The sequence below is a fragment of the Camelus bactrianus genome, chromosome 24 (genome assembly GCF_048773025.1).
Source record: "Camelus bactrianus isolate YW-2024 breed Bactrian camel chromosome 24, ASM4877302v1, whole genome shotgun sequence".
Lineage (NCBI taxonomy): Eukaryota > Metazoa > Chordata > Mammalia > Artiodactyla > Camelidae > Camelus > Camelus bactrianus.
Window position 1 is genome coordinate 14,555,712 of NC_133562.1, and position 24,265 is coordinate 14,579,976.

Here is a 24,265-nt window from a genome sequence, read left to right on the forward strand (position 1 = left end):
TTATCAATCTGGTTGAATGCAAGGAGGACACCCTAAGACATGAACACCTGAAATATTTGGTACAAATTACCCTGAATCTTAAAGCTCAAAATCATAAATCTACACTGCCATGACATTAGCTGTGACCTTCCAGGTAGCCAGGTAGGACGAATGGGTATTTCTAAGAAAATGAATAAAAATTAAATTGCTGAAAAGAAATTATGATTTTTTTTTACTATTAAAATAAGTATGTTTCATTCAAATACTTGGAACACTAGGTGATAGCCAATGAAACAAAATGCAGATGAAGTTACCAGCATTAACTTGGCTTTTATACTTGAAGGCAAAGAACCTGAGAAAAGATTTTTAAACAGACTCAGAACTACAGGATTTCCCTTAATTAATGGAATACTGTATTTCATAGTAAAATCTCTACACTTCACAATTTCCTGCTTTATAAACTATATTATATAGATGTTAAGATTCAAGTTAGTTATTAAATATTAATAAATATACAGATTTTCCCCCTTAGACATGAACTTTTTCTGGTAAACCACTGTCCACATAGTTATCTCATTAACCTCTAGTGCTTGGTAAGTTTTATTTACTCCTTCAGTGCTCCTATACAAAATTATTCATAACAAATATAATAAAACTATAACCTTAATGTAATTTAAGAGTCCTGATGATGTTTCTAGGGATTTCAATTTATTAAAAAAAAAGACATGACCGAAAAAACAACTGAAGTCCTAAAAGGTAAAATTCAACTATGCAGGAAGCATAGTGTCTCCAAAATTTATACTTGTTCTAGAATTATTGGACTTTTGGTGTTCTGGGATATTTCCAAATAGCTGCTTCCTCAAAAGACAGTACAAAGAGTGAGTCAGATGAAGGCAAATGATAAGAGAAATACAAAAGGATAAGTATATTAGGAATTATCAAGGGGAAAAGCACAAAGAAGAAATAATACCAGTAACACCACACAACTACAGGAAATTTGGGCCAGTATTTTTCAAAGCAGGTCCCCAAATCACCTCTTCAGATTACTTGCAGGGCTAATGAAAGTGCGTATTCCCAAACTCTACCCAAAGTATCATGAACCAGAGCTCTAGAGGTGGGGAGGCAAACCTTTCATTTTTACAAAAATTTTCTAGATAAAAAATAGGGTATGAGACTGATAACCGCAACATCACCTGGGTGCTTAGCAATTTAGAACCCCAAGTCTCATCCAGTTCCACTGACTGACAATTAGCATTTTAACAAGACACCTGCAATGTGACATGCACATGATTTCAAAGTTTGAAAACCGCTTTCCAGGTGGTTCCAACATGTAATTAATTTGAGAGTATCACTACCCTAGACAATACATTTAAAATTATAAAACAGCTTACTATTTGGGTCTCAGAACCATGATATTCCAAAATCCAGAGGATTATCATCTATGTGATCCACTGTGACCATTTCCCCAAATAAACAGGTTCCTTCAAATAATCCTGTTTCTTTTTGTAATCCCAAGGACTACACTTATCTCATGAGTATCTTACAATCTCAAAAGAAAGTTAATTTACATAACTAATTAAAATGGTACACTCCACGTAGCATCTGCTTTGGAGCACAAGGACAAGTTGCAAAACCCAACAAAGCTAGCATGCATATCCACCAAAGAATGTGGGGATTAATAAGCTATAGTTTCACCAAAATAGTCAAGATATTCCAGAATTGTGACTTAAAAATCAAACACTACTGTGTTTATTTGCATACCTGTTCGCTTCCAAAGATGATATCTGCAAAGGTGTATTTTTCTGAGGACTGTGAAGCAACTAAAAAACAAAGGAAAACAAACTAATCATATCATTGGCATGAAATATAAAGTGAATCATTTAAGAAAGGGTGACAGTAAATGAATTTACCTTCTTCCTTACATCGTATTGCCTTGAAGCAAAACTTCCCCTTCTCTCTGCTGGCAAGTCTGGCATCTAGGAAGAGAAAAGAGATAATTTCAAAGATCTTTCTCAGTTTATAACATAGTAAAGCATAATTCATTATTCGGACTTCTTCAGCCCAACTGGAAAATATTTCATAATCATAAATAATGTTTAAAGAAAAACATCTTTGCTTTCATCTCAAGGAAGCAAATCTCATTCAGTTCTTTAAAAGGATAAGATTAAATTTTCTTGAAATACATGTTCATATGTGCACAGATACTCATATATACGTATGACATGACAGGTAAACAGAAAGTTTGAAAAATCAGAACTCGGGAGCCAGAGTCCACAACTCCACCACTCTATCATAGTTTCCTCCCTTCCTTCAGTATTTCACATGGGCTGTTTACACCAATATTATCACATGCACATACTTTGCTATGATGCGTTTTCCCGCTATTGCAGACACGCTGTAAAAGCTAATAGAGTTTTAATGACCACAAAATAATGTGAACTGTAGCATAATTCACATAAAAGCTACATTGTTTTTCCCTATTAAACATACTCTTGCAATAAACTGCTCTGAATATATGCATCTTCTCTTATTTTCAATTAATTCCCTTGTATAAATTCCAAAAATAAGGATTGCTGTGAGGCTAGGTAAGGGTTTGAACTTTTTTTAAATCTTTTAAGATGCCTCATACATTTCTTTCCAGAAGGAGTAAACACCATTTTTCCAGCTTAAATCCACTCTTACAAGCACTAGACACCCTCATTACTGGCAGGATCATAAACTGACAGAAATACTTTGGAAAACACTTTAACAGTATGCATCACGAGAGTGCATGTTCTTTTGTTTGAACATCACAGGGGTATGGAAATCCACAGAAAAGCCAGTCAACATACAAGTATGGTTATACACATAAAAACTAGCTTACCAATAGCAAAGAGAAATTTTCAGTTCTAGTCTATATGTTTCTGTACTATTAGAAGTTTTGACAGTAACTATGTATTTAGTGAATCTGCAGTGTATTCACTGATTCTTATTCAATTTTTTAAAAAAGAAAAAATACACAAATAGAAAAGATGTGGAATAAAAAGATGGGAAAGACTTAATTAAGATGGATAATTTGATTTACAGCCATGTAAAGTAATGAAAGCACATTTTAATGCTTTTAAAAGTTAATTATAAGAAAAGCACCAACAATCTTATGATATTGCAGTACTGTTCTGGGAAAAAATCAACCAATGAAGATATCAGAATTTATTACGAAGAAGGAAGAAGGCACAAACCTTTGTTTTCAGAGAGATTTACAGATTTCTGCAACTTCCAGTGTTTGCTACTGCTTGATACTTGTACTATATGGAACTCCTTAACACCTGCTTCACTCTATCAAAAAGAAATAAAAGAATCCTTCAGGATTTAGAAGCACTAACTTAGAATATTCTAATGAGAATGATATTCAGACATTACTACCAAAGTCAGTATCAATTACCGTAAGATACAATTTTTATTTTGAAATAAATTAACAATATACAATTTAGAAATATGTTATTTAAATATCTCTATAAACATTTTTAAAACAGGTTAAGTCATCATTTTGCCCAAGAGATATATTTAATTATAATGCACTCTCAGTGGCAAATTTTTAAATACAGAAAGGTATTCAGTTATTAGAATCTATCATAATGAGTTATTGGTAGTATTTTAAAATATCAAAAATTATTCATTGACAATTTTTAATCAAAACTACAGCAATTTCTTTTTATTTCTTCTGATCTTTCTATCACATTCCCATTAAGGCAAAAAACAAACAACAAAAAATAGAATCCCAATATACAGCCAACATACATAAAGTGATTTAAGTTGCATATAATTTTTTATTCTCCTGAATAAGAGCTAATTTGAATTATTAAAATGTTCTTTCTCTTACAAATACTGATTTTGGGGGTAAGATCAGCAAAGTATGACTACACTGACCCTAAATATCCTAAAAAGTGATGTTACAAATTTATGAAGGTAAAAGAAAAGGACATTACAGAATTAATGAGTAACATTTCAAATAGGTATCTAAACTGAGTCAATCTGAAGCTAAGATCCTACTTTAATAAGATCACATCCCCTTCTTCAAGAATGTTCATTTTGATATGTAGAGTACATAAACAGGAATGCTCAAATGTTTGAAATGCTTTATATAAAGGAAATGGTAAAGCCAGAAATGTACAAGTGAAGGGTTAACAAGTTGATACTGAATATGAAATCCTAACAGAACTATGTAAACTGAATTACATCAAAAGACTATTCTCCAGAAGAAACTGATGAGAAAGCAATTGGAAGTAAAGCTTCATCTTTGTTTTCAAAAAAAAAAAGACTAATTCTCAATGGTGAGACTAGAAAGCACTTTATGAGATCTCTTTGGGTTGAATTATTGGCATACAAGGCTATATACTATATGATTATGTACCATGTTAATACCACTAGATCCTTTTATTTGAAGGACTGAGGGATAAAATTACAAAGCAAACTGAGAATTAAGATGTTTTCACATTCTATTCTATATGAACATTCCTAAATTATGCTGTCTTGTGAAGGAAAAAGATCCATTACTAAAAATAGAGGACACACTTGAATATAATTAAAAACAAAATTTAGTTTTAAGCCAACTTACAGTATTGGTATTTTCCACATCCACAAAGACTAGCATATTTCCTCCTCTGCCCTCCTCATCTTCAAGAGAATTACTTCTGCAGACAGTGGCACGTACATTCAAAGATCGGCTGGTACAAATGACTGCAGTGTGTCTTAATATTCTGTGACTAAAGAAGTAAAAATTACAAATTTAATCGAAGAACCTCCTCCTGTGTTATGATTCCCTAATTCCAAATAATGCTTTTAAAACCTATTCATTTTCAGGACCATTTATACTCTAAAAAACAAAAAAAGATAAATACAACAAGGTAAAATTATCTAGTTAGCCTAACTTTAGTTCAATTCTTTATTCTTGATTTGAAAGAAAACTACTAGTCTCCTTGACTTTTTCTCTGCTCATCAAACTCACCCATATGAAAATAATCATTATATTCTTATGTCTTGATTATGCCTCTTCTCTGATAGTAGTTCCAAAGTTACAGAATGCCTAACAAGTAAATTTCAAACTTCCACCTGGCATTTCAGGTTCTCCACAACAGAATTTTACAATTCAACGTTTATTCCCCTCTTATACATGTTTTACACTGCAGGCAAACGAAATATATTCAGTTTCTATTCCCTAACTTGTAAATTTTCATTCACATAATACCATTACTCCCTGGAACACCCAATACTCTCTTGTCTATCCCCCTTGATATCCAAATTCTGAAATCTTTACTTTCTTTGGAAGCTCATTTCACCACTACTACATTCCACAAAGCCCTTCTATGTTGCCTTGGCCAGAGAACTCTCCATGATCTTCCTAAGGGGAATTAACATTTACTGAGGACCTAAAATGGACTAGTCCTTATAAATACTATATCATTTTGTTCTCATAGTAAGTCTTATATGATTTTTAAATATTTCATTAAGTTTTAAAATGTAGCACAATTATTCCTGGCTAATTTGGTAAAACCGACAACGGCATTGTCACAAAATATTCTGTTGTGCAATATACAGGCTACAGATCCTTGTTTAAGTCAGTTAGATTTGATTTCTTCAGATATCCCCATAACAGCACCCAAAACACCATCCAAATCATCTGTTCTGCAAATACATGTATTTGGGGAGGCAGGGAAAAGGAAAAATAAAACAAAATAAATTTCTTTAAAAAGGATGGCTGCAGGCAAGTTGCCTTCCTATACAAATGGAATCCTATTTTAATACACTGTACCTAGAAATTTCATTATTATGGGATAATGTTGGCTGTAGTACTAAGTTGTATCAAAGAATCATGAAGTTTATAGAAAGAAGCATGAGAATGATTAATATAGCTTAATTTTTCCTCTTTTGGCTACTTAGATTAGGGACAACCTCAGATATAAACTTCATGCATAATTTGGAAGAGGGTAATTTCTTTGTAAATAATGACATATGTTAACAAATCTCAAAATGTTTATTTGAATATATATACTGATATATAATATATATTTTAAACTAAAAAGTTTTACAATACTCACCGTATTTTAGGCTGCTTTTTAACACTTTCATAGTAAAACAAAAAGTTAATTTCATGGACACCCTCTTCATCCGGCCCACGTAACCACATTGGTAGCTGAACTGAAGCTCCAGGCAGAAGAACAGTGTCGGGAAGGGGAATGGGGATCACCTCTGGCTGACTTCCTGTGCCAATGCTAAAGTCTACAGAAGAAGCTGACGATGTGAGTGCTGTGCACACAGAGGTAGAATCTGTCACAACAGTCTTGTAAGCACTACAGTTCTCAGAAGCAGAGGGACTTAGCGGTGTTAGAACAGCTGTGTTACCACCAAAAGTAAAGAACTCTGGACGTTTAGAAACAACCTTCAATCCAGTAAGAGGACATTTGCTGACATTGACAAATTCTACATATGCTTTTCGGATTTCTCCACAGAGGAGCCCTGTAGGAAAATGTATAAAGAACACCTGCATTGGAGGGAAAAAATATTATTATATTGTCTGTTAAAAATTCTGAACCCCTAATGAATAACACTTGAATTCTTTACAGGTTTACAAGTATTTTATTAATTCTCTTTGATATCTCCCTGAGTGTGTGGCAGTTAAGACCTCCATTTTAAAAAAGATGAGACGGAGACCAATGTTACTCAGTAGATTTCAGTTATGGATTAAAGACACAATGTCAATAACTAAGGGGTTATTGGCCAAACTTTCACAACTGTGTAGATTATGGACAAAAGAAGTTACAAGTAATTTAACATGACTAAATGATTAAGTAATGATCAGCTGAAAACCCCCTAACCCTGTCAGCTTAAAAAGTAGCTCAACTATCTGTTTATACATCATTAAAATGAAAAGATGAACAATAGGTTGTAAAAAGGAAGAACGTACAGATGTATGATTCCATAATTTTAAAACCCAACAGCTCCAAACACCCTCAGGCTTTTAGTAACCTATGTGGGAGCAAAACCTGATCCAACTAATGGAGGCTCTTAATAGCTTTTCCCATTCACTGTGACATTCACATGGTTTACTCAAGCCATATAAATGTGCCTGATTACCAGGAGCTGCCACAAACCCAGTGGGGTCATACAACACACATGCACATGTACAATTTCTAAAAATTAAAAAAACTGACTTCCAACACATGCCTGCCCTCACGATTTCAAGTAAGGGATTATGGACCTGTACTAAAGAGCCAGAAAATATGGTCTAACAAAATTATTCAGCAGGTTACTTGCTTTTAAAAGATCCACGAGTATAAATGTCAGAAGTACACTGACAGAATCTAAGAAAGGAGGAATTATAAAGGTAACAGTACGAGGAATAAAGTTACAGCTGGCTGTCCCAAAGGACCTCTGAAAGTCCAGTGGAAATATCTGTGCCTTTTAATCTAAGTTTCAGTGGGACTTCATTACGGCCATACTCTTAAGGAGTATGGGGAAATCAGAAGCTTTAAAAATGGATGTGAGAAAACTAGGGATTAATGTAGAAATCCAAAACACAGATTAAGAAGACAGGAAAAAATTAAGCATAGCATTATTTTGAAGACAATGACAATGTACTAATTCAATTAGCCAGTGTCAAATAAGCTCAGTCAAATAAACTAAAATTTGTGAGGGAGTATCAATTTTGAGTTGTTACATCAAAAACAACTATACGAGTAACAAGTGAAATAGAGTACTGTAAGTCACTAAAACACACACGGACACCTGGACACCATCAAGAAGGCCAGAGCACTGGTAGAACAGGAAGGATGACAGGGTAAGACCAGTGGTACCACACCATTTATAGGATACTGTGTAACTGATCTTCAGAATAAAGGTTCCACTAAATATACTATGAAGAACTAGTATATCTGGCCTTTACTTCAAATGCATTGTTGCTAAAAGTCCTTTTAGACAGTTGATGTTTCAGACAGCTTCAAATTTAAATGGAAGATGGACCAAGAACCAGGAATCGCACTTCTACCAATTTTCCTTAAGATGTATGTATAATAGGCATATACATAATGTATAGAACTGTATGCATAAGGTTGCTCATGGTTTTATCTGTAACAGCAAGTGACTGGACACAAGTGATAGACACAAGTGTCTATCACACAAGTCTCGCTGAATAAACTACATATACACGACATACTGCCTATGCGGTGGGAACCTGAAGGGGCCTGCTCTTCTCTCTGCTTTTCTATGTTAAAATGTTTCTTAACAAAAAGCAAAAAAATTAATAAGAAAAAGTTTTGGAATAACACCATTTTCCCCAAGAGAACTTAAAATAATTCAAGTAAGTAGATACAGCTCCTAGCTCACTGTCTGCTTTCAGTATGCTACACACATGATAGTAACACGTGACACTTCAATTTCCATCTTTTCTCAATGAGCTTCAGTAGTTTTCACCTCACTCTTATTTTGATAAATATATAGTAAGAGATTATTTCTTTAGATGTTGTAGATTGCGAACTTCTTTCACTACTCCCTTAAACACTTCAAATTCTGTAAAACATTTCTGACATAAGCTATTAGGAATGGAAATAGTCTATGATTTTTTTTTTTTTACTAATATTAATGTTTACTATTGTTTATCCAAATATAAAAGAAAGTCTCTTAAATGACCTCCATCATACCATGTTTATTGGATTAACTGATTTCTCTAGTATTTTGGTAGAAAACATTAAATAATGTTTACGGAATTGAACATTAGTAACTTTTCGCTTTCTACTACCCACCTACTTCTCCTTCAAGGTAGGCCAGATTTCTCACCTAGAAACTTGAAGTTTGTAATAAAAGTGGCACAAAGACCAGAAGTTGTTAGACTAAGGTCATATAAAAAGCAATGCTTTCTAAAGGCTTTACAAACGTTTGCTGCCACAATTCCCTGGAGCTGCTGAGTCCTCATTGTTCCTTAAGACTTACTGTTCTATGATATTTTAGCTTCCATGAGATATTCCAAAATCCCTCAACTAAATAATATACCTTCTCTTTTTTGGTTTATTCCAGCTAGGATCAGTTTCTATCTTTTGCAACTAAACAACATTTAATTCATATGGCATAAAAGTAGGACAGGTTGGGATATAAAGAAAGTAAAGGGAATGCTGCTTTTATCTATACATTTATCTATAGCGCTTAAATTTTTACAAGAATTAATTCTTGTATTATTTTTATATCTTACCAAAAAAGAGCCACTGGTTTGAGTAACAATCAAAGTGTTCTTTTAGAAGTGTTTTCCCAACTTCCATTAGTATTTTGAGGATTCTGTCTTACAGCCTGCCTGTGACTTAACGCCAATTTGCATGATTACCTTATTCTTGTGAATTATATCTATTTAACACTAGCTTAATAAAGGTGCAGTTCAACATATCAAAAATCTCAGTCTAAAATTAATTTATCCAAAATATAATTTCACCTTATAGATAAATTAAGTCCATGAAATTTTTAAACGTGAAATACCTCCAATAGTGGCATTTCCTCAGTGATTATGGGATCTAAACGTCGATCAGGACCATATTTAATAGACGTTTTCTCTTCTTTTGTGTTGTTAAGTCGCGGACCTTGAATTTCTAAATCTTGTCTCCCTCGGACTGACATACTCAAGGAATGTTTTCCTAAAATAAAAAACAATCAATGCCCTAAAATAATGTGATATATTAACTGACATCAACTTAGCTTGAATGTACGAATACTGTACATTTCAGATTATTTCTAGAAAAATTCTAGACAATTACTGATTAGCATGGTTAATCAAAGAATTAAACATATTTTACTTTCATGCAGAACCACACCTGCTGCATGCTGCCCAATTTCTCATTATTACTACGATTTACTTATTGTGCAATTGGACTACCCATCACTAAACAGGAAGTTTTTTGAAGCCTATATTGGATCCTAATGACTATTAACCAAAAAGATCTATCTGAGAGAATAGCTATGTTGGGACCAACAATTTGATTCAGGCTGAGAAAAGATCTATTTTCAAAGAAAAAAATTCCAAAACATTGAACAGGTCAACTTTTACTTTTACTCATATTCAAATGTATATACTAATTTGAATTAATTCTGGATTATAAATAACTACATCTCAACAGATTACACTAAGAAAATTACAAGATAATATAGGTAGCTTTCTCAAAATTAAGCTCATTTAATATTCATGTGAGATTTTTTTCCCAAAAGCTTCTACACACAGTGCAAGTAGGTGTGAAAAAAGTAGGGGAATACCTCTTCCTTGCAGAATACTTAGAGCCTTCAATGTGCTGATGGTCACCATGATACTCCCAGACCAGATATATAATGTAGCATTCCCCATACCTCATTTGACCAAGAGCGCTATTAGCATTTTACATAATAATGAAACTACAACTAAAATATAAAAATACTGCTTATAAGATACAACTTATTTTAATAGTTAATTCAGGGTCTCCTCTCACTAATGTCATAAAATACTACATAAAGTATTATACTAATGTATATATTTGGGACCTTAAATGAAGGAATTAGCTATATTTTACTGACATAACTTTGTGGTACCAGATTAAGATCCTAGGTACGTACCAGTAGGAAAGGGACGAAGTTTCAAGCTTTTAACACTTAGCTAACATACTAAAATATTCAAAAATCAGCAAGATTATTTATAAAAGAAACTTGTCTAGTGTTTGTCAACCAAAAGTTATATATACAGTACTAAAAATGCAGAATACCACACTCAAATTTATTATCAATTTTTTGTTTATAATTTTTGAATACTTATAGCTTCATTCCACTCCTGTATGCTTTTTAAAAAAATGCTCTATTGAATTATCCTATATGTAGCCAAGTAGAAATATCAAACTCAAGGTTAAAAGGACCAACAAATTGACCAAATGTTCTCAAAAGATTTCCCAGTATTAATAATCAGCTTTTTGTAAATGCTAAATTCAAGTCTACCAATGACTATTAACAAAGTTGTTTATTTTTGAAGTAATGACAGAATTAAAAATAATCCAAATTATTCATTATTCCATTTGATGAAATGTCTTCATTAAAGGTACATTAAACCTATTATTAAAATACCTCATTTTCATTCATTTTATTCTAAGGAGGTTTAATTATTAGCTTCTAATTGTTAAGCAATGCTATAGCTTTACCTGTGTGACATCCAGGAAGAGCACCAATGCCATCTACTGTCACGGAGCCCTGAATAGTGCCAAGATTATAAAGAACTCCCAGAATATGCAGTTCCCCTATGTGATGGGGAAAGAGCTTTAGCCTTGCCTGCGGAGATATTTAAATCATTCTTATTATCTGCTTTCATAATATCTTAAATAGTGCAATACCTAAATTCCGTAATCCTGCAGAAATACAAGCTCATGACCTAAATTTTTAAATTATCAATTCATTTCTCTTACTGGAAAGCATTTTTTTCAAAAGAAATTTTCTAAATTCAACAATTATAGGACTGAATCTTCATCAATATTTTTAATAAAAATCAAAATATTCTTGTCAACCAAATATTACACGAAATTACCTCACTTATCCGAGAAGAAAGCAAAAACTTTTCACAGGCCTTTTAGGAAATTAACAAACCAAAGACCACTGCAAACCTACTTTCCCAACCAATTTCCTCCTGCGCAATTCCAGTTTCCTAATTAAATTTTAGTCTGTAAGAAAACTGGAATATGAAACAAACTGAATAAAATGATTTTTTAAATGTTCCAATCTCACTTTTAGAAAGGCTTGACAGAAAAATAATAAAACAATTACCACTTTAGATTCTTCACTATTTATTAAGAATTCTGAAATAACTTCAGTTCCAATCATTTCAGGTTCACCTTTTACCTGAAAAGTAAATTATTTTGTAAAATATACATTCTAATGAATTCTAATCAGATTATTAACATTTTTATATATATGTATCAACATTTAAGAACACTAGTAATAATTATAATTGCATTTACTAGGTTTTTACCATGTGCTAGACAATATGCAATGTGCTTTGTTTTCACACCTGGAGTAAAGTCATGTGTTAGCAGGCACTTGATATATTTTATTTTCATTTCATTCAGTCCAATTCAACTGCCGAGGATAAGTGATCTACTCAAAGTCACAGCCACCAAGAGGATAAAACCTCAAGACATAAAGTTCAGTTGCTCATTGTCAAAAATGGTCAAAATGGCCATTTAACTTAATCCTACAATAAAAGCAAATTTTTTTTCATATTTTACCCCAGGCAGCCTTCTTTTCCAAATTGGCAAATTACACATAGAAAAAAGTAATGACAGCTTAAACAGAAAGATCGGTAGACAATAAGAACAGTGAGAGACAGCAAAAGCGGCTTGTCTCTTCCAAATCAATGACATCTGTAAGAGACTATGGTCTCTGGTCATGTAACAAAGCAGAGCTAACTGGCTCACACTGGGGGTAAACCTGACCCTTACAAACCCTGCTTTACTTTTATCATGAAATTAGTTATTTGACACAAGAAATAAAAATTATATTTCCTAAATTTCAGTTCAATGTCTTAGTCCATCATCAGTAGAAGCTCATGAAGAAACCCAAAGAGTCTGAAGTTCATAGAAAAAAATGCAACTTCACTATATGCAACAAAATTTTTCACTTTACTTTAATAAACCTTCTTTAAAATCTAATTATCTTGAACAGACTAATAAACTTTAAAAACTAATAAATCTTAAAAAAAAAACTTTTGCAAGCGTGAACAAGTCATACTCTTCTCATTTGTATTCTAGGCATCCAAAAAACATTAGAAAAATTATTAAGGTTGCTAAAATTCAAGTCAGAATAGAGCTTGGGAAACCTCAATCTTTCAAAACTATTCACAGTGAGTAGAAATAATCACAAAATGTCTTCAGTGAATTTAACCAGCAATAATTAAGACTTAATAAGACAATCTTAAAAAAAAAAGAAAATGCTTCAAGAGAAATAAAGTTATTATAACAGACATCATCTTTCAAATTCTCCCTTTATAAATCAGCGCCAAAATGTTGGTATATTTCCCAGTTTCAAGATAATTTTTACCACATTATTAAAGCATATAGCAAGGTAGCATAAAGAAGTATACGTTATGTAACAGATATTAATGAATAAACTAATAAATAACTAGGTCAAAAAAATGCAAACATTGTCCAAGTTATTTCTGTTACAATCAGGTGGGTAACAAAAATTTCCCCTTCAGAAATAACTATCTTAAATATATAAAGAACTTACTACAGACATGGGTAAGAAAAGAAAAAGATAAATATAAGTGAAAATTATGAACAGATAATTCACAAGAAAAGAAGAAATACAAATAAAAGAACTTCAACTTCACTAGAAATCAATGAGATGGAAAATAAAACAGTAAAATGGCATTTTTTTACCTATAAAATTGAGTTTTGTTTTTTTGTTTTTAACAAACAAGAATATTTAACCTCACAAAGATGAGATACCCAACTCCATATGCTGCTGGTACAAAGCTTCTTGGTTTGACCTTCTGGGAAACCAAGAATATTAAAATATTTATTCCCTAACATGTTCTAACCCTACGCTCAGGAATTTTTCCTACAAAAGTAATCAGGATAAAAATATGTACCCAAAATTTCACCAATGAATTATGATAGTAAACAAATGAAAATTTCTAACACGACTACTGATGGAGAGATGACAGAATAGCTTACAGATCATTCATCTTATGGGATATTATGCAAAAATGAAATGTTAATGTATTTTAATATTAAAATGTGCATATAAATCAACATAGAATGAAAAAAGCAACAAACGTAGTAAGAGAGAACCCCATATATGAGAGAAAAGCATACACATGAAAATGACTAGAAAGACATAAAATTAAAGTAGCTACTTCTAGATACTGAGAAGACAGTAGAACCTAAGAAAAAAATGAACAAAATATAACAAAACAGAAACAGTTATAGATACAGAGAACAAGTAGTTGCCAGAGGGGAGGAAAGTGGAGGGAAGAAAAAAATAGGTGAGGGAAACGAAGAGGTACAAACTTCCTGCTGCAAGTAAATAAGTTACAAGAAATGTACAAGGTGGGAAATACAGACAATAACTAGGTAATACCTTTGTATGGTGACAGATGACAACTAGACTTATCTTAGTGATCATTTTGAAATGTACAGAAATATCAAATCACTATGCTGTATGTCAGGAACTAACATACTATTGTAGATTAATTATACTTCAAAAACAAACAGATGAACAAATTCATAGAAAAAGAGGTCAGATTTGTGGTTACCAGAGGCGGGGGATGAGGGGTGTGGTGTGGAGGGAGAGGGACTGGATGAAACCAGTCAAAAGGTACAAACTTCCAGTTACAAAGATAAATAAGTACTAGCAATACAATGTACAGTATAATATTATTAACACTGCTGTATGTTATATATGAAAGTTGTTGAGATAAAATCCAAAGAGTTCCCATCACAAGGAAAAACATTTTTTTCTATTTAATTTTGTATAGCTGCTCACTAAACTTATTGTGATAACCATTTCATGATGTATGCAAGTCAAATGATTATGCTGGACACCTTAAACAGTGCTGTATGACAATTACATTTCAATAAAACTGGAAGAAGTAAATACTGAGAGGACAGTTTTACTTCTATTCCTTATCTTCTGTAATCTCGATTTTCAACAGTAAGCATATATCATACTTTTTGTAACTAGGGAAAATAAACATTAAAAAAGTACAGCTCAATGAACAGAAGTTGAAATGTTATTACAGCATCTGTTAAACTATTACTGAAACATGCTTATCACAAATACCTTTTAACAACTTACTAGTTCTTTAACTTCTTCATTATCCCTTCCACTGACATCTTTAGGTTGAAACTTCCAGAGCAATGATAAATCAGTCAACAAAAGTGGAACCTTCAAAGGGTTTCTAAATGCCACTTCCACTGTTATTGGTTCTATAAAAAAAAGCCAAAATCAATAACTTTAATAAGCCCTACACATCACCCTATGTTTCAATTCTCTGAACACACCTTGCTTTCATAGCTCTGCATTTCTGCCTAGACTGTCCTTTATCATCTTATAAATGTCCATTCATTCAGGATCCAGTTTTAAAATGACCTTCTCCAGAAGATTTCCCCAATCTCTCTGTACTAAAAAATGTCATTCTCTCTTCTGTGTTCCAAAAGCACATTGCATATTCCTGTGTTAAACCCCCACTGCTTGGGTTTGTAAGTGCAGTTCACTAAATTATGAGTCCTCCATTTACGTTTGCATCCCCAGCTTCCAGTCATATCTGGCATACAAAAAAATTGTCTTGAATATGTCATAAGTAAAAGAAACAAGAAATGAATAAAAATTCAAGCATATCACCTTCTACAACTGCATGTGGAAATCTTGAATTATCGGAATAACTGTTCAAACAGTATTGCGTGGGATGGAAATTGGATGGAATCACTCCTCTGTTAACCACGGCCACAACTTGCTCCTCAAGTTCCCGCCACTGCTGAGAGGATTCGGAGTCATATTCCTGATCAAGACTTACATGGGTAGCTGCTTGCTTTTCTCCTAAAAAAAAAAGTATTAAATACACATATTTATTAACACCTGCCCTAAAGCAAAATATATTTTAAATAAAAATCTAAGGCATCCAAATAAATAAATATACACACTCTTGCCTATTTCCAATTATCTCAAAGAAAAATATCCTCTTCTTAATTCCAGCCTAATTGGAACTTAACTTATAATATTAATGTTCTTTACCTCCTGACTCTGAAAGAATACATTTTCCTAATCTTTTAAAATTTATATAAAATTCTTCAAATATATGGACAAAGCATGGAGAAAAATATAACAAATACTTATATATCAAAATTTAAGAAATGTCAACCTTATTACATGATCTGAAACATTTTTGATAAAATAAATGATGTTCTCAGTGTCCTGTCGCTCTCCTTCATGTCCACAGGCACCACTTCTTTCCAGAGCTACCCCAAACTTGAAGTATAGCATTCACATCCGTTTTTTTCTTTTTTACTTTACCAAAATATAAGTGTATACATAAGCAATGCATACAACTGGTTTCTATGTTTGAAATGTATATAAATGAAATTATATTTGATTCATCATTCTGTAACTTTTACTCAGTCTTACGTTGTGGGTATTATTCATGTTGAAACATGTAGATTTAGTTTAATTAATATCCTACAGCATAAAACCATTATACGACTATACAGAAATGTATTGATTCAGTCCCTGCCGTTTCACTTTTTTGGCTATTAAAAACAGTGCTGCTATGCTGCTATAAGCATCCTGAGAAATATTTTTAAATAAAATACTAAATTGGATTCTCATGGAGAAACATATTAAACTCCAATTAAAAATGCTTAGAATTACAAAGTTTACTTTAACATGTATCAAGAGCCTTAATGCAGTTATACTTTTAGCCTAGCATTGCCATTCTAAGGCTCAGTCCTAGGGAAATAATCCTGTATTTTAAAAAGCCTTACAACAGCAGAATACTGGCAACTGTTCTCTGCTTCTGCATACATTTAAAATTTTCCATAATAAAAAGTTAAGACAAGTTTTATCCACAAAGATGTCCATTATAACTTGGTTTTATATAAGCAAAAAGATGGAAACCGTCTAACTATATAACAAACGTTAAAATACTTTATATGCACTGAATGGATTATCTTACAATCATCAAAAATGTTTATCAAGATTATGTAATAACAAGCATTCTTTATATTAAGTGAGAAAAGCCATTATAATTACAGCAATTTTATCGTAATCGTCTTTAGTTTTTAAGGCTGGAAGGAAAAACACTGAAGTGGTAGTTTAGGTGGCAGTGTGATAAACAATATGGTACAGTTATTTATTTTCAAATATTAACAACCAAACATTATTTTTTAAATGGAGAAAGATGGAAAAACTTAAAAAAAAAAGTCACTAGGTAACAAAGCCAAATAAAACTTTACTAACCATCTGCTGGTCGTCTGTCATGGCCAAAGAAAACCCGTGTTGCAGAACTGTTAATATATGGTAAAGGAAGCTGCGGTAAAGGACCATCTGGTGATAACTGACTTACATTCTAGGAGAAATACAAAAGGAAAAAAAGAATTTTTGAGAAAACTCCATTATCTTACGTGTATCCTCATCTTTTTTTAACACAAAAAGTATTAAACACATAGTAAACAAGAATATTAATAAATAGTTTTACTTAATGCATAAGAGTCATAACATTGTATAACTGGGAAGAACTTTAGATGTCATTTATTCTGGTCCAAGAGAATCTCCCTAAGGTTACTCAGCTAGTTAGCTCTCTCTGGATGTTAAATCTCCAAAAATTATTTTCATGTGTATTTTATTTCCTGTGACTCATTACAGCAGCCATCTGTCTAACCAATGATTTCAAATTAACAAGTTAAAAAGGGGTAGTTATATGTTGCAGGACAGATAAAACACTCACTATTCATGGACCTCGAGGAAAAAATTACAACTTTCCATTTTTTCCATGAAACAATGCTTTAAATTTACTATTCTCCTGTCTCAGTGAAATATTTTTCCTTCCTATTAATTTTTCTAGGTTACATCATAATAATCTGTCTACTTCCCACAGAAGATCCATAACTAGATCCATAACTCTTCACCTTTCATAGGAAAAAGATAGGAACGTACTTTTCCAAAGAATGGTGAGATGACCCAATAAACTACAAAGTCAGTTATAATTCAAAAATACATAATGAAGAACCAGTCCAGAAAGCTCGTGGCATCTTAGGAGTCCAAGTACAGCTACAAATCAAATGTTTACTGGAATATTAAACTTCTCTTTTATGAGAACTGTGGAAGAGCAATGCAACTCAGATCTGTGACCAAAAGCCTCCTAGCCCACCACACTTCACTATGACAGACAATTATATGCATTCTAATAAAACCATTTATAAAACTCCTACTAGACAGTACTGAATATGCTTTTTGCTGAAAATAAGGCCTAGTATAATTTTAGTATCTATTCCTGAAAATGTGTTCACCTTGTAAACATAAAGATACTCTCTGAGGAAGGCCCCTTGTTGAGCAGCAGATTGTTTACTTTCATTGATTAAAATATGCCTAAAAGCAGACACAGCATTATCCAGCTGCCTAAGAGTATAGGACTGACGCCCAATGGTAAAGTTAATGTGATCCTCCGCAAGAGACCAGCCTTTTCCTTTGTAAACTTGCATGGCTTGACAGTAGCAGCGTAAAGCATGTTTTTTCTGTAAGAAAATACACAAAAAGTATTACAATCTAAATTTCTCTTGAACTGGAAAAAATACACACACACAAAAGTCTAGTTAACTGGTAATTGTTCTTCCTCTAACAGAGACTGGGATGATGAGGAAAATGAAACCAACATATACAAAACCCCTTTGCAATTATTGCTAAAAACCAAGAGGTCCTGAGGCAGGCAAGCAGCTGCTCTGTCCAAGGGAAAGAAGTCTAAGAAGTCAGGGATAATAATAATGACTTCATGGAAAACCACCTGGGAGTTTCCAGAGCAGTAGCACATGGAGTCACGGATCAGCTGGAGACTACGTCATTATCTTATAGCTGAGAGCTATGTTGTAAAGTTTAAATTCTGTCATGGTCAGCTCTCTCTATACCACTGCGCTGGGCTGAACAGTAACGTGTGTGCCAACACTACATGTGTCAGTATACGGTTTTTGTGTGTACATACATTTGTCTTGATTGGTAGTGACAGAGTTTAGCATTCTTTTCTTTTGCACACTGCTGCATCCTGCCACATCCACAAGCAGATATCTGGTTTTAATTTTATTATCATTGCCACCCTCTGAACTCAGACAACCTCCATCCTAAAGATGGGATTTGGTACCAAGCAAAAGGCTTCTCTCCATTAAATCCTTTGCTTCAGAATAAACTCTTACACCTACTCCCCTCTTCAGGGTAGATTACAAACTCTGTACTATGTTTAGCCAGAATTACTCATTTTTTTAAGAAATGTTTTCTTGATAAAGAGATAATGAAGGCAAATCAAAATCATCTGCCACTTGATAGCATTCAATGAGAAGAACACAGGAGTTCTGCAGTATTCCTACAAAGATATCCGATTTGAATCTCAGGATGAGGGAACAACTGACAAGCCTAAACTGAGGGATACTCTACAAAAATAACTGGCTTATAATCATCAAAAGTGTCAAAGTCATAAAAGTCAAAGAATCCTTCTGAACAGGACTCTTCATTAAGAAAGACACTTACGGGGCAACTGTCAAAACCTGAATGGAGTCTGAGGATTAGACAGTAGTACTGTATTAGTACTAAGTTCTTCATTTTCACTGTTGTTTTATGGTTATACAGGAGAAAAATTCTTGTTTCTAAGAAATAGGATATATGTCCTAAAGTACTGGGGGGCACTGGGGCACTAGGTAAACAACTTAACTCTCAAATTGCTTGGGTAAACAAAAATTTATGAACTGTAGTTGTAACTTTTCTGTAAGTTTGACATTATTTCAAAATAATTTTTAAGTGATGTTTCTTCAAAAAACAAAGTAATCTCCATATTGCATTTAGTAAAGGAGCATAGACACTGAATCTTAAAAACTGAGAGATACAGAGGAACAACTGAATTTGTCTAAGTGTCAAGTTGAAGTGCATTTTTTAGGTTCTCTTGGGAAAGCGTCTAAAGAGATTAAAGAGGTAACAAGGATTTAAAGTCTGCCTTTTAAAGTAAGAACAGAAAGACTGTCCAGGGTATAATAGGCACAAACTTAAACACCTTCTCTAGTAGTTAATTTTTTTAACTGATTTTAATCTTTTCTAATACCAGTTCTCTTTCTGTAAATGCCTTTTACTTGTTGACATTCTTAATGAAAAAAAATTTTCTGGGGACAAGATAAGCACTTCAGCATGAATGTTCAGAGAGCACTGAGAAATGACATTACTATATATGTATCTCCTCTATCCTCCTCACTCATGCCTGCTAACACACACACCTGTTTTTAATGAAAATGTCATGAAACATTTGGATTTTTGAAATGTTGGCGCTTCTCAGAAACAACCTGGCCTCAGTCAGAACTGTGTGCTCTATGAGTACCCTATCTTCCAAAGAAGATACCTGCTAACCAGCTTTACCAGTGCATATATTTGCTTTTCCAATAGGTCTGCATTTCTAGTTATATTTTCAGGTTTCTACATAGTATTTAAGAAGGAGATTCCCTGGGTTCAAGGTATATAGAGTGTGGTCACAAAACAGCAAACCAGCTACCTCAAAATCATTAATTCCATTAGATAACTATAGTTAGAGATGATTATAGGCCAGACAGCAAATACATCTCAACCTACCACAGCATAGCATTTTTAATTTGTTATAACTTCCTAGAAGCAATACGCCCTTCAGATGGTAAATACCAGATTCAATGACATCATAATCACAAATGAAACCATTCACAAAAGTGGAGAAAGATGTGAAAAAAGGATGACTTATTTTTAACAAGAGACACAGGACTATTCCTAACGGGGCATACAATTTCCCTTCTAAGGAAAAGAAACCACATGCTTAATACATTTTGTAGATTTTTGAATAGAACACTTTGAAGCAAAGACAAACAATGGGATAATATGTTTCAGATGCATTTATGCTTACTATGGAAAAAAGAGTTGTGAAAAATGATAGAATTTTTAATTTCTTCCCCCACTTCAGAACCTGAGAAATTCTAATTCATAAAGTGTATCAATTATTATAAAGTCTTGGTTTTATAAATATTCTTAGTTTTATATTTAATATAAAGCAAGCTCACATATTTTCTAACTTGCCAGTTTCCAAAAACAGAGGAAGGAACCCAATCTTGAAAAGGTGTTTTTCAAAACTCATGGCATTCTTACATGAAATTGAGAATAATTTTTGAACATCTTTATTTGTACCTGTGAAATAGCATACAGTTTAAAACACTGGCATGTTCTGGTTAGCACAGACTCTGAAAAATGTAAATATGTTCATAAAAATTCATATTAACTAAATTTTTAAAAATCCTAATACTCCCCTACTAGATTAAAAAGTTCCCTAAGAGACAAGACCATGTTAGTTCTATGGGTGGTGTATGCTCAGCTCCCAGCATAGCTCCTAGAATAGAGATGACTACTCAATCCTTCTATCTTATTTACAGTAAACCACAGTATCTCACTGCTATTGCCACTCTTTGCCTCCAGAAAGCTCCCTCCAACTAATGCTTAAAAGGACAACTGGGGACAGATAAATCTCTCCAAATTAATAAAGATCTCTTCCAACCGAACTGTTTCCAGGGACAAGAGACAGAAGATTTCTAGCCATTAAATATTTAGTAAATACCATTATAGACAGTCTGAGAGACAACAGAAGACTAGAGATGAAGTAGGGAAGGTTCAACCACCTTTAAGAAGAAATAAAATTATTTAAGCGCAGTATATCTGGCCTTCACATACACGATTTGGTTTAACCTCACAAAAACCTGGCTAAAATTTCAAATTTTATAAATTTAAAAAAAAAAAAAAAAGAGGCTCAAAGAAGTAACTTAACAAAGTCAGGCTGTGAGCAGAAGATCAAGATTGAAACTTAGATTTAAATCCAAATTTCATGTCCTTACCAATATAACACATGACCTCAGAACAAAATTTAACTCCATTTTTAGAATTTTAAATCATAAAAAATTGACAAATGACATACATTCATAAAATAACAAATTAGGACAAATGAAAATTAAAATAAATAACAAATTATTTTCTTTGTAAAGAAAATGCACTTACCTGCCCTGCTTTACTAAACCGATGGCCTGCCAATATCATGTGAAACGCGTATTTTCTAACCATGGGACTCTTCATGTTTATAAAGCAATGTGCCGCCTGTTCCAAAAGAAGTGCACTTCGAAGATCAGAGTCCTATTGAATGTTTAAAGAAAAAGGTTAATTTCACAAAATTAAAAGTAAAAAGATAATCAGTAAAAAAAAATTTACTTTCTTAAAATAATACATGGCATAGTCAACGTTTAACTTAGAAATGTCTGAGGGTAGAGATCAAGAGACAATTCCAGTCTTGAGATTCTTTTTTCCAATATGCACAAAATATTATTTTTTAAATCATTCAAAACATTCTCTACCATGAAATATTTTCTTTTGCTTTTCATAGAGCCAAATGTCTGGTTATGACATACACTATGTCATAAATCTGTGAAGAAATGACAATCCCTTTCCAAATGGCAAAAAAAATATAAACTTGAAATTTAATACAGGTATACTGACTTAAAGATAAACCAGAAAACAGAGTATAGGGAAAAACATAGATTCACACCAATCTAATTTCTTCTGGAAACTGACCTGTGACATACAATAGCATATGTCCATCCATCCAAGGAAAAAGGAAAGATGAAACAAAACCTGTATAGATCATGAAATACTCTAATCTAACTCTATCCTCTATAAAGTTTTACTGTATTTAAAAGGAATTCTCAGTTTTTGCTCTAATTCAAGAGGGCCAAAATGACTGCTTTTCATTAAAAAGTCCAGAAGGCTTCCCCTTTAAAGATTATCACCTATTAGTAGTGTATTAGTAAATGGTACAACCCAAATTACTTTCCACTTCAACTGACTTACCACAGTCTCTACAAAACCACATACTTCATTTAAGCCTCACCCATAAGGAAAACCTTTCAACTGAAAGAGCCATCATCACTTTACAAACAACTGAGAAAGTACTGAAGGTTGCTGATCAAGTACCAACAACATTTTCACCAAACTTTCTCTAGGTTTTCAGCTATTCTCAAGCTGAACTTACCATGCCCTTCCATGTGTTCTGCTGCCATTATTTTCCCCAGGGAGAGTTGAAAACAGAAAACATTGACTTTAAATGCAATAATTTCAACAAATTATAGTTATATCAAAAAGTGTTCACAGACCATTGATTTTCTATAACTAACTCTGTAGCAATCATAAAATTATATTAGAATAGAAACAGATCTGAGGAAACAATCTAGAAAGCATTCAGTAAATGGTAGATATTATTATCTATTTCAACCCCCTCATAACAAAAACTAAATGATCAGATGATTTTTCTCATTAAGTTAGGTCCAAAAGCTAGTGAGTGGGGAAAATCAGGACGATACAATTAACAAGCAGTTCTTAATCAAGAGTTTGCATCAGAATTATTTGGGGGGAGCTAAGGAGCTTCCTTTTTTTAAGTTTTTAGGAAAATGTTTCCTTCTTTAAAAATTAATACAGCCTCTTTTTTTCCTTAAAGAATAAATGTTTGAAGAAAAAAAGTGAGCATCTTTCTTTCCCATCTCATGCCTCAGCTGATTTGCCAGAGGTAACTGCAGTTACCGTGTGGTGTTGGTTTGAGTCATTTCTCGCTCTCCATATTTTTATATATATATTTATGTGCTTATATGTTAAGTACAACAAATTTTTTCATACACATACTTCTTTATATGTAAATAATAATGTACAGAGTATTCTTTACCTTGCTTTTTAACCTAGTATCATGGACATCTTCCCAAGACATCTACATCTCTCATTTATTTTAAAATACATTGTATTCTGTACAATGGACCATAATTTATTAATAGTCTCCAATTGATTTCATATTGCTACATACTTTTATTACTACAAAAAATGCTTCAATAAACATCTTTATAAAAACATTTTTGAGTAACTATACAAATATTTTTATTAGACAAACTTTTGGAAGTAGAAGTGCTGAGTTAATAAAAACTACACATATATTTCAAATTCTGATCGATATAATAGCCAAACTGGTACCAAAAAAGCTGTACCAATAAAAATTCCCATCAACAGAGAATGAGAGTTCGTTTTCCACTCTACTCAGCCAAAAATCATCAAAACCACTTTTTACCTTTTTATAAAAGAAAAATAATACTTTGTTCCTCAACATAAATTTTTCTTTACTAATAAGGCTGTTCATCTTCCGTATGTTTAACGGTCTTTGTACTTTTTCTGTGAATTGCCTGTTTATGCTCATTGGTAAATGGGTTTTTGTGATTATCTGGTTTGTTAGAGCTTTTTGTATACTTAATCAATATTAGGCTTTTGAATACACTTACAATAGTATTTCCCAGTTTTGACATGAAAGAGTTCATTCTTTAGTAGTCAAACATACTATCTTTGCCTTTATGGTCTCAAAATATTGCATCAAACTAAGAAAGAATGTTATCAATTCTAGATTTAAAAAAATGCTCTCCATATTTTCTTCTAGGTTTTGTGTTTTTTTTTAATATTATACTTAGTCAAGCTATAATTATATTACCATGTA

At 32.6% G+C, this 24,265-nt stretch overlaps 1 protein-coding gene across 5 annotated transcripts in view; it reads right to left on the reverse strand.

Annotated features, from left to right (window-relative positions):
* The window catches only part of TRAPPC8 (trafficking protein particle complex subunit 8), a 65,861-nt gene that overhangs the window by 10,273 nt on the left and 31,323 nt on the right, over positions 1-24,265 (reverse strand). For all 5 annotated transcript variants that reach the window (XM_010946812.3, XM_010946803.3, XM_074352212.1 and 2 more), the window contains 13 exons: positions 21,748-21,879; positions 18,003-18,227; positions 16,954-17,062; positions 15,343-15,537; positions 14,797-14,927; positions 11,764-11,838; positions 11,148-11,274; positions 9,475-9,629; positions 6,054-6,496; positions 4,574-4,721; positions 3,198-3,294; positions 1,890-1,955; positions 1,741-1,799 (listed from right to left, as the gene is read on the reverse strand). In XM_010946812.3, the coding sequence (XP_010945114.1) occupies positions 1,741-1,799; positions 1,890-1,955; positions 3,198-3,294; positions 4,574-4,721; positions 6,054-6,496; positions 9,475-9,629; positions 11,148-11,274; positions 11,764-11,838; positions 14,797-14,927; positions 15,343-15,537; positions 16,954-17,062; positions 18,003-18,227; positions 21,748-21,879 (1,962 nt within the window). The remainder of the gene's footprint in view (positions 1-1,740; positions 1,800-1,889; positions 1,956-3,197; positions 3,295-4,573; positions 4,722-6,053; positions 6,497-9,474; positions 9,630-11,147; positions 11,275-11,763; positions 11,839-14,796; positions 14,928-15,342; positions 15,538-16,953; positions 17,063-18,002; positions 18,228-21,747; positions 21,880-24,265) is intronic.